Source organism: Notamacropus eugenii, chromosome 5, assembly GCF_028372415.1.
Source record: "Notamacropus eugenii isolate mMacEug1 chromosome 5, mMacEug1.pri_v2, whole genome shotgun sequence".
Taxonomy (NCBI): domain Eukaryota; kingdom Metazoa; phylum Chordata; class Mammalia; order Diprotodontia; family Macropodidae; genus Notamacropus; species Notamacropus eugenii.
In genome coordinates this window covers 103,527,019-103,537,950 of record NC_092876.1, presented here as the reverse complement: position 1 = coordinate 103,537,950, position 10,932 = coordinate 103,527,019, and the positions used below count along the sequence as shown (strand labels likewise).

At 43.6% G+C, this 10,932-nt stretch overlaps 1 protein-coding gene across 1 annotated transcript in view; it reads left to right on the top strand.

Annotated features, from left to right (window-relative positions):
* The first annotated feature begins 1,729 nt into the window (after positions 1 to 1,729).
* The window catches only part of VPS36 (vacuolar protein sorting 36 homolog), a 51,288-nt gene continuing 42,085 nt past the window's right edge, over positions 1,730 to 10,932 (top strand). Inside the window, exon 1 of the mRNA XM_072610453.1 lies at positions 1,730 to 1,966. Within this exon, the coding sequence (XP_072466554.1) occupies positions 1,871 to 1,966 (96 nt within the window). The 5' untranslated portion in view covers positions 1,730 to 1,870. The remainder of the gene's footprint in view (positions 1,967 to 10,932) is intronic.

Below are 10,932 nucleotides of genomic sequence, written 5' to 3'. Positions count from 1 at the left end.
ACCTTCATGAAATTCATTGGGTTATAAGAAGAAACATAACTGCCTGACCCAAAAGACCCTTGGTGGAATCCCTCCTTTTGGTTTACTTGGTTACAGGGTAATTGGTTATTTGCCACCATAGACAAATGGGCTCTTTTTTTAAGACTGATTTTTATTTTTACCTTATGCACCAGTTGTGGCCCTAAGCTGTGCGAGAGAGTGACACCTAGTGACTGTCTTTTCCTGTTACACAATTCTAATTCTGATGGTGAGGATATGATAAACCTTGGTTTGGCTTCACTTGCAGAGAAATGATTACCCTGGCTGTGGGCTGGCTCCTACCCCTTGATCAAAACAGGGGAATTGATGAGATAGAATGCAGACCACTTACAAAATGGAGTTGGTTTGGTGTGGGAATCAGAAGAACCCAACAGATTCTATCTTATGAACACTGACTCCCTCTGGTGCTGTCACATGTATTGTCTTTGCCTTGTTTTTTCTCTAATTCATCTATGAGAGGCTAGATTATATGTCATGTATTGTTTCATACATTCAGATGGATGCAATTAATCAACATCTTTTCATTTTATAAATAGAAGATCCAGAAACTTGCTGGTTTCTTTCTCTTCCCCCTCCCAACTCAGAAAGCCTCTAAACTTTCCTTCGATTAGAAATTATATTACCTAATTTTGTATCCTGGTTAATTGTTTTTTATTATAATTAATTGGTCTGATTTGATTGTTATTTTTTAACGTATAAAAATTTGTTTCAGTCTGTATTCAAGGTCTTTGGACTGACTGGGGAATCCACTGACCCCTTCATTCTGTCTAGTCAATAAATTTCTTTTGCCAGATGATCTCTTCAGTTATTAATTACCCGCCACACTTTCAAGGTTTTATTGACGAGCTCCAGAGTTAAAAATGAGCTTCTCTGCCAAGGTGAAATGAACAAAGCTTCATCAGCTCCGAGCTCGTACTTACAGTAATAGCTGCCAGTGTGGATAACAGTCCCCTGGTCGCTTGTTGGACCGCAGCCTCGGAACCTCAGAGGTCCTTATCTGAAAAGTAACCGTAGCGCCCACTTCGTGAGGCTGGGAGGGTCTGCCACCCTGAAAGCATTATGTAAACGTCCGCTGTTAGAAACCTGGGGCGACGAGTGTGACCTGGTGCGGAGGGAAGGGGGCAGAACCAGAGCAGCCTTTACACTGAGAACATGGAAAGGCTTCAGAACTGCGCTGCCCCTCGGGACCACCCGTGACTCCGGAGGACCAGGAAATGATGAGGCGGGTAACCCAGCACCTGGCGCCGAGGTGACGCGGGTCGAGGCCAACACCAGAATTTGTTTTGCGTGAATACTTACAATCGGTACCAGGGCTTTCTTTCTTGGGGGTGGGGGGAGGACTAGATTTTTGTTAATGGGGAAAAAATAAAAAACTTAAATGTCTGTTTGCGTGATTATCCCCCTCCCCAATTCCATCCCCTTAACCCTAATATATGGAAGGGGGGGCATGCCTCTGGGCCGGGCAGGGTGCAGCGGTGGCCGAGCGGCGGGTCTGGACGATCCCCTTCCTTACCCCAACCTTGTTCCAGGGCTCCCCGCAGCCGGCCCCGCCCTCGCAGCAGGCCCCGCCCTCGCAGCCGGCCCCGCCCTCGCAGCAGGCCCCGCCCTCGCAGCAGGCCCCGCCCTCGCAGCAGGCCCCGCCCTCGCCCAGCCCAGCCCCACCTCCGGCCCCGCCCCCGACGCCGGTCCCCGCCCCCCGCGCCGCGGCTCCTGGGGAGCAGCCGGGCCGCCAGGGGGCGCCACGCCCTCGCAGTGCGGGAGGCAGCGGGGAGAGAGAGAAAGGACAGAGGCTGGGCCGGGCCCGGAACTGCGGAGGCGGCGGCGGCGGGTCATGGACCGGTTCGTGTGGACGAACGGCCTCCTGGAGATCAACGAGACGCTGGTGATCCAGCAGCGCGGGGTCCGCATCTACGACGGCGAGGAGAAGGTGCGGGGCGGGCGGGGGGCGGGCGGCGGGGCTGCGCTCGGCCGCGGGAGGCCCGGCCGGGGCCGCACTGCGGGGCTGGTGTAGCCGCCCCCGGGGGAGGTCCCCGAGGAGCCCCGGACCCCGGAGCGGAGGATCGGGGGAAGTGCCGTCCCCCGCCTCTGATTCCTGCCTGTGACCCTCCCGGCCTCGAACCCGAGCCCCCGACCCTCCCTGCATGCCGGGGGCGGCATCTCCCCCCTCCCCCTTCCTTTCCTCCTGCACTCCTTCCTTTCCTTGTCTTCTTCCTATCTTTTTCCTTTCCTCAAAACCCCAATTGCCTTTCTCCTTTTCTCCCTCCTCTTCCTTCCCCTTCCTTATTTTCCTTCCTCCTCCTTCCATTTCCGCCTTTTCTCCAATCCCTGGCGAGGCTCGAGTGCCCACGATGTGCCCACGATGTGCCTGGTCATCTCCCCCGGCTGCTGCCAGCGCACCTTCATGTTTAGGGGGCTCGTGCCCCCGCAGCCAGAGCCCCCTGCATGAGCCCACCCCGTCCGCCTTTGGCTGGAGCAAGTCAGGTCGTTCAAACTTTAAGTGCCTGCTGTGCCCCTGATACAAGAGTTCCTACTTCCAAGGAATTTGTAACCTAATGAAAGAGGAGAAGGAAGGGCAGCTTGTACAGAAATGTTATACAAGGGAGAACGTTATGTGATCCTTTGAAGGAAGGAGGGATGGAATAGTTACTGAAAGGGAAATGGTTTAGTGAGCCCTTGCGGCGCCTTGAGTGCTTAGCAGCATTCCTTGGCCCCTGCACCCCACAGCACTTAGAATACTCCCCAAGGGGTAGTTCTGTGCTCAAGTAGATGATTTTTAGTTGTAGTGTTCTGTTTTCAGCCTCCACTGATCGTTGGTGCTTCTCCTGTACTCAGCCAAAATAATACTAGTGGACTGCCATAGTCTTTAAAATGTTAGTAATAATGGTGACAACATGATTTCCTATACAGTAATTACATAGTAACCTTATCCTCATCCCCTTTTTATTCTTATGAATGGAGTCACCTGACTCAGTGATTATTTAAAGTTGAAGTTTATAATGTATTCAGTGGATTGTAACTTGTATATCTTGTCCCTGGAACTATACTTCTTTCTTTCAAAAATTTTAAAAATGTTATTTTTTAAACAATATTTTATTTTTCCCATTTACGTGTAAAGATACATTTTACCATTCATTTAAAAATTTTGTTTTCCAAATTTCTCCTTCCCTCACGTCCCACCTCCCTAAGATGGTAAGCAATTTGATATTGGTCATATATGTGCAGTCATGTAAACCGTTTCCATATTAGTCATGTTGTGAAAGAAGAAACAGACCACAAGAAAAAAAAGCCCTGTGAAAACAGTATGCTTCCGTCTGCTTTTGGATTCCATTTCTTTCTCTGGATGTGAATAGCATTTTTCCTCATTAGTCCTTTGGAATTGTCTTGGCTCATTGTGTTGCTGAGAATTGCTAAATCATTCAGTTAATCGTTGTACAATGTTGCTATTACTGTGTACGATATTATTCTGGTTCTGCTTACTTCCATTTGCATCAGTTCGTGTAAGTCTTTCCAGGTTTTTCTGAAGTCTGCCTGCTTGTCATTGCTTTTAGTACAATAGTATTCCATTACACTCACGTACCACAACTTGTTCAGCCATTTCCCAGTTGATGGACATCCCTTCAATTTCCACAAAAATAGTTGCTGTAAATATTTTTGTACAAATAGGTCCTCTGCTCATTTATGATATCTTTGGGATTCAGACCTAGTGGTGGTGTTGGATCTAAGTATCGCAGTTTGATTGCCCTTTGGCATAGCTCTAAATTGCTCTCCAGAATGGTTGGATCAATTCACAGCTCTACCAACAGGGCACTAGTGCTGGGACTGTACTTTTTAAAGCAGAAAAAGAAAATGATTATTTGAAAAATTACTATGAACAGATCGTAAAATATCTGCCTAGCTCAATGAAAGAGTGATGGTTCATTTATGCATAGTGCTTTAAGATGTACACATCTTTTTCCTTATAAGTCTTCTTATATGTTTCTTTTTAGTCCATTGACACTGGCCTGCTGGCTGAATCACAAACAAGACCACCTCTATTCCATCTGGAACACTTTCCCACCTTGCCTCTACCTACTGCCTTCCCTGGCTTCCTTTATGTCTCAACCAAATCCTGTCTTCTACAGGAAGCCTTTCACAATTCCTCTTAATTCCAGCGCTTCTGTTAATTATTTCCTGTTTATCCTCTATATAATTTTTATATATTTGTTTGCTTGTTGTCTCCTCTATTAGATTATGAGCTCCTTGAGGGCAGGTACTATCTTTTACCTCTTTTCGTATCCCCAGTGCTAAGCACGGTGCCTAGCACAGAAGTGGGCGACCTTCGGCCTTAGATGTGGCCTTTTGACTGAGTCCAAGTTTTATAGAACAGATCTTTTTGTTAAAGGATTTAAGGCCCCACGGCCTCAGGTTCCCCACTCCTGGCTTAATACATAGAAAAAACTGAATAATTGTTTATTAACTGACAAGTGTTAGGTAGTATATTATCCCCAATTTACCAGTAAGGAAATTGAGGCTGAGAAACATTAAGTGACATGTCTTTATACTGACTATATAGCTAGTGAGTATTAGAGCCAAAGTTTAAACCAAGGTTTCTCTATTGAAGTTTAATGCTCTTTCTACCACACCAGCACACCTTCTCTAAGGAAGGAAAAGGAACAAACATTTTTTATGTACATACTATGTATAAGATACTTTTCAACTATTATCTCATTTGATTTTCACAACAACCCTGTGAAGTTGTGCTATCATTATTCCCACTTTACAGTAAAGGAAACTGAGGCAAACAAAGTTTAGGTAACTTGCTGAGGTTCACACAGCTATTAAGTGTCTGAGGCTCGATTTAAACTCGGGTCTTCCTAACTCCATGTTCAGTAGAAAATGACCTTTTAAATAGTTTTGTTAGTCTTTTTAGTTTAAATTTTTCTCTGGGCATCAAGGCCTCATAGACAGAAAGTCAAGAATAAATGAGTTTGAATCCTGTCTCTGACATTGGTTCACTGTTCAAGTCTTTGTCACTAAGTTTCAGGCAAGTCTCTAACTGCAAAATATGGACAAGTTACTCTCTGCATTGGTGGAGGGAGTTTCATTTAAGTGAAATCCTTAACATAAATTGTAACATATTCCCATGGCACAAAAAATTCTGAGCGTAAATTGTAGAGAAACAGAAGTTTAGTTAATATCTTCAAAATTATCCTAAAACAAAGCCAGATTTGCATGTTAAGATAAAGGACTCTGGATAAACTAGGATTCAAACTTCCTGGAGGAAAACAATCCAAAATATGGGATAAATAGAAAATAATTGAGAGAGAAGGTCCTATCATAAGAGGAGTTAGAAATGGCTTCCTGAGGAAGATGGGATTTTTAGTTGGGACTTGAAGGAAGCCAGGAAAGGCAATAGGTGGAGATGAGACATGGGGGATAGCCAGAGAAAATGCCTGTGAAAAGATGGAGTATCCTGTTTATGAATCAGCCAGGAGAAAATGTATAAACAAGTGGTGGCAGTTTCTAGTTAGCTGGAAAAAATTTTGCTTGCATCATTTTCATTTGTCAGACTCCTTTCCTTGATGATCTCCAAATGGCCTTTTCTCAGTCCTCATCTTTCTTGAGCTCTCTACAGTCTTTGATTCTGTTGATCACCTCCTTCATATTCTCTGCTGTCTAGATTTTCAAGATACTGCTCTCCCCTGCCTGGTTCTCTTCTTAGCTGTCTGGCCACTCCTCAGTCTCCTTTGCTGGTTCTTCATTCATGTGATACCCACTAGTTGGGGGGTATTCCTCAGGGCTCCTCTGTCCTGGGCCCTCACTTCTTTTCTCTCCATATTATTTCACTTTGAGATCCCATCAGATCCATGAGTCAGTTGTTATCTTTATCATCCAAGTCTGTCTAGCCCTAGTCTCTAATGAGTTTTAGTCCGGCGTTACCAGCTGTCTTTTGGATGTCACAGAGTGATGTCTCACAGACACCATGTTACCATGTCCAAAATCCCATCCCTCCCCAAACCCTCCCTTCTCCCAAATTTCCCTATCACTAGCATCCTTCCAGTCACCCAGTCCTATAACTTCAGGGTCATTCTTGACTCCTTGCTCTTCCTCACTCCAATATTCAGTCCATTGTCAAATTTTGTCATCCCTTTTTCCACACCATCTCATGTCAGTGTCCCCTTCTCTTCACTTACACAGACAGCCGCCACATTATTTCAAGCCCTTATCCCCTCTCTCCTGAACTGCTGCAGTCACCTTCCAATTAGTCTCTTCCTATTCCAATTCATCCTCTGTGTAGCTGCCAAAGTGATTTTCCTAAATTGGAACTAGACTCATGTTACTCTCCTACTCAGTAAACACCAGTGACTCCCTATTATTTCCCATGTCAATTGTAAAGTCCTCTACTTGGCATGTGAAGCTCTTCAGAACAAGTCCTTTCCTGCCTTTCTAGTCTTGGATTCTATTCCCATCTGTGCCCTCTATGGGCTAGCTACCCTGGCTGCGCTGTTCCTTTTGCAAGACCCTCTTGTCTCCCATCTGTGCCTTCACACTGGCTGTCCCCAGACCCAGCATGCTTTCCTTCTGGTCCTCTTCTTTACAGCTTCCCTTGCCTCTTCCAAGACTCAGCTCAAATCCTTCCTTCTGTAGGAGGCCTTTCCTGGTTCTGCCCTCTGCTAGACCACCTACTCTTTAAACATCTGGCCTATACAGGTTACCTTCCCTGTCTAGAATGGGAACTCCTTGAGGGCAGAACTGTTTTTTCCTTTGTTTCTATTCTCATTGCTTAGCACAGTGCCTGGCAAATAGAAAGTGTTTAATAAATGAGTTTAATGATTGATTTTCTCCAGAAATATCAGTGGTGCAGAGTGGCAGAAGCAGGTCTCTCTTCAGCTCCAGATCAAAATCTTCACTCACAAATGGGATATTTCCATTTGGTTTTCTTATTGTCTCCTTAAACTCAGCTTATTCACTTCTTTCTTTACTTTGTCTCTTGGTGACCTTGACAGCTTCCATGGATTCAAGGTGACTCCCAGTTATCCAACTCACACACTACCTCTCTTCTGAACTCCAGGTCTATATTACCTGTAAATATGTGTTAGCATCATTCCTCTGGAATTGATAGTATCTGCCATCTGGTATTTCAAGTTCAACGTATCTAAAATGAAGCTTACTTCACCCCAAACTCCTCCTAGCTTCCATGTTTCTTTTGATTGCCCCACCATCATTTCAGTCCTCAAGTTCAAAACCTAGGAGTCTTGCACTGTTTTATTTCTCCCTAACTCCCCACATCTAATCCTTTGCCAAGATTAGTACTACCTCCACAACATTTCTTACATATATTCCCTTCATTCCACTTACAGGCCTGGATCCTCTTTCCTGAACTATTGCAGGTCTCTTACCTCTCAAATTTATCCTTCACACAGCTTAAGCTTTGCAAAAGATTCTACATAATAACTCATCTGATCAGATGCCAAATTAGTATTCTTTTTTTTTTTTTGTAAGGGAAAATTATTTTATTGGTTTCCATCACTACAACATTATTTATGAATATACAGTGTGATTCCTGATTTGAAATTCTATTTTGGAAAAAGGGGTTTTTTCCCCTATAGTTTCCAGTAAGATATCAAAGTGAATTTTCATGACTGATCTTGGCTCCCCTGAACCACCTCAAAACAATGACAGATATGCCAAATTTAGTAAAGGGAACAGTTATCAAAAAAGAGAGCCATGTATGGAATAGGAAATAGAAAGAAATCAAAGAAGTAGTAAGTCATAGAAGCATAGATGTAGAGGTAAAATAATTCACCTAGTTCAATCTTCATTTTTCAGATGAGAAAATTTATGAAGTCATGCAGAGCAAACAAAATTGAAATGAAGGAGCAATATGAGTATAACATGGGCTCACTGCCCCAGTTCCTCATACAGTGGCAGAATCTCTAGAACAATAATTAATACTAGTTTTCAGGTTCTCTGAGTAATCCCAAAGAGATACACCCTTTGAGAACCCACCAATATGCTTCCTAGTAACATTCAGACGAGAGATTAGTTCTTAGCAAATGCAATTACTGAAATGAATGGCATGGACAATAATAAGAAATCATTCCATAGTCATACCCACCCCAAACGTGGAGTGCGCTTTCCTGCAAATCCAGAAAGCGCATGAGAAGAGAAGGGGCACAAACTTAACTAACAACAGTAGTGAGTACATGTTGCTGAGGCAACTCACACCTGGAATTTCAGGACTAAGTGTTCAGTTCGCAGCGTGATATCAGTGATTGATGAATAACTTTGCTGCTTGGGATGGACTTTTTCAGAGACATAACCATAGAACTAAAAGGAATCTCAGAAGGAATTTAGTTCAACCTCTTTTTCTCCGGGTGAGAAAACTGAGGGCAATGGAGATTGAGACAGTCATTGTTTCTATTGACAGATCATAATTCCTATAGCTTTCAAAGTTGTTTGTTCTTTAGTGTGTTGTTATTGCACAAATTGTTTCTACTTGAGATTTCTCTTAAGTTTACTAAAATCTCTAAGCCAGTGTCATGGTCATGGTCATGGTCATGCATGTTATGGGGTTTCTGCAGCTTCTATTGGGTCAATCCTTAGAATATTTTTTTTCTTGGAGTGGAGGTCAATGGAAAATGTAGGCCAGAGTTTTTGAAAAGGAGCTGGTGGATGTATAGAGGTGGCATCTGCTGTCTACATCACAAAACACTATGTCTCCTGCCTGATAATCCAAGAAGATTCCCACTTTGTAGAGCTTCCTTGTTAAGGGAATACTCACCTCAGGAATGGTGGAAGCAAAGTACATCTTTTTTCTTAGGCTCAGAAACCAATATCCATCTGAAGAAGATGGGGAAACTTCTCCAATTCTTTTTACAGAGTCCTTACAAAGACCAACATCCCAAGCAGAACTGTTTCCCACTGTCACCTCCCAATAATGTCTCCCAGACATGAAACTCTGAGTTAGTGTAACAGCACCACTTTGATCAGGTCTCTTCACAGTAAGATGCAACTTGATCCATGTATTTCTTCCTCTCATTGTTTTCATATCTCTGGACAAGGTGATTCCAGAAGAGGCAGTTTCAGGATCCAGGCTGATTTCCTCATGGAATTTTCTTTTGATCACATCTCTCAGCTTCCAGTTCCTCATCATGTGAGGGATGAGCAGCCTGAAGGATTGTGCCACTGTCTCTAGTTGTTGAGTAGGCCGGAGAATCTTCACACACTTCTTACTGCATTTAGGACATTGAAATTTGGGTGTTGAAGACTTTAAAATAAATTCATGGATACATCTTGCACAGAAATTGTGACCACATTCTATAGATGTGGGACATGTTAAGAAATTGAGGCAGATGGGGCACTTCAGCTCTTCCCAAAGATTTGAAATCAGATGTGAGGCCCTAGCTTCTAGTGTTTCTTGTTTGAGCCTCCTTCACCTCTATAGAGCTCCTCTACTTTGCCCAAATTAGTGTTCTTAATACACATATGTGACCGTGTAAGAAAATCCTTAATGGCTGTCTATCACCTCTGTGATAAAATCTTTAGCTTGCACTTTAAAACCTTGCACTTAAAGCCTTCTACCTACCTTTCCAGCCTTATATATCATATTGTACCCTTTGGACCTCCCCAGACTCATTCTCTGTCTCTCTCACCCTCTCCCTCTCCCTTTCTCTCTCTCTGTCTCCCCCGCTCCCCCCCAATCAAACTGGACTGCTGCCTGTTTCTTCTACCTGACCTTCCATCCTCCTGTTTGGTTCCTTTGCACAAGGACCTCCCTTCTTCTCCCTCATATTTGACATATACACCTCATAGACCTAGCTTATATATCTGCCTCATAGAAAGTTTAGCTTTGTTCCAAGCATGGTTCAGGTGCCACCTGTATAAGATCTCTCTTGATAACCCCTCTCACCCCGTTGTTACTAAATCTCTTTCCCTCTTAAAATTCTTTAGTATTTATTTATATGTACATGTATTGAGTCAATCTCCATATGTTTATTAAATCCCTGCTACAAATCAGGTTGGCTTAGGGCTACTGTATCTCTACACCGTAGAGGACACTTCTTGAAGGCAGCAGTTATTTCCTTTTGGTCTCTGTATCTCCAGTTCATAGTCCCATGTGTGACATGTAGTAGTGCTTAATGAATGTGCCTGGAATTGAATTATTAACTTTTCTTTGAAGCCTGTTCCTTCTCACTTACCATTTCCCTCAATGGCACCATTAGCATGTTTTATGGTTTTCCATGTTTTAATCCTTCCTATTTTCTTTGACTCTTCCTTCTGACTCACTTCTTACCACTTTAAAAGTTCTGTCAGTCTTGTCTCTAACATTTCTCACATGTCTCCCCTCCTATACTCCCACAGTCATCACTTCAGTTCATACTCTTGTCACGAATCTGGACTATTACTGGACTACTACTGTGGTAATACCTTTGCAATATTTCTTCTGGACTTTGTTCTCTCGTTTCTAATTTGTCCTTTACAATGCTGCCAAACTAATCTCCCTCATACATAGATCCAACTAGGTCACTGCTCTTTTCAAAATACTGCCATAGCATCTTCTTGCCTACTGAATTATGTTCATAGTTACTTAATTGGCAGCATCCTCCTGGTCTTATTCTTCTGTCCTCCAAATACTCTGTGATCCAGTCAGACTAGACCAGCTGCTCTGTGTCCTCCATAACCAGTGTTTTCCTCCCTCTTATGCTCCATCTGTTCTTCCCCTGTTTATCTTACTTGTGCGAACACAATCCTGTGAATAGATGCAGTTGGCTGAATGGGGACCCAGCTAGCTGGGTAACTCAACTCCTCTCCTGTCTGCCTCCCCCTCCCCTTCCTTCTCCTCTCCAAAAGATGGTAAATTTGGATGGCCAAAAGATGCCCAGTTGACTTGGGTTTTACTGGTCCCTTCCC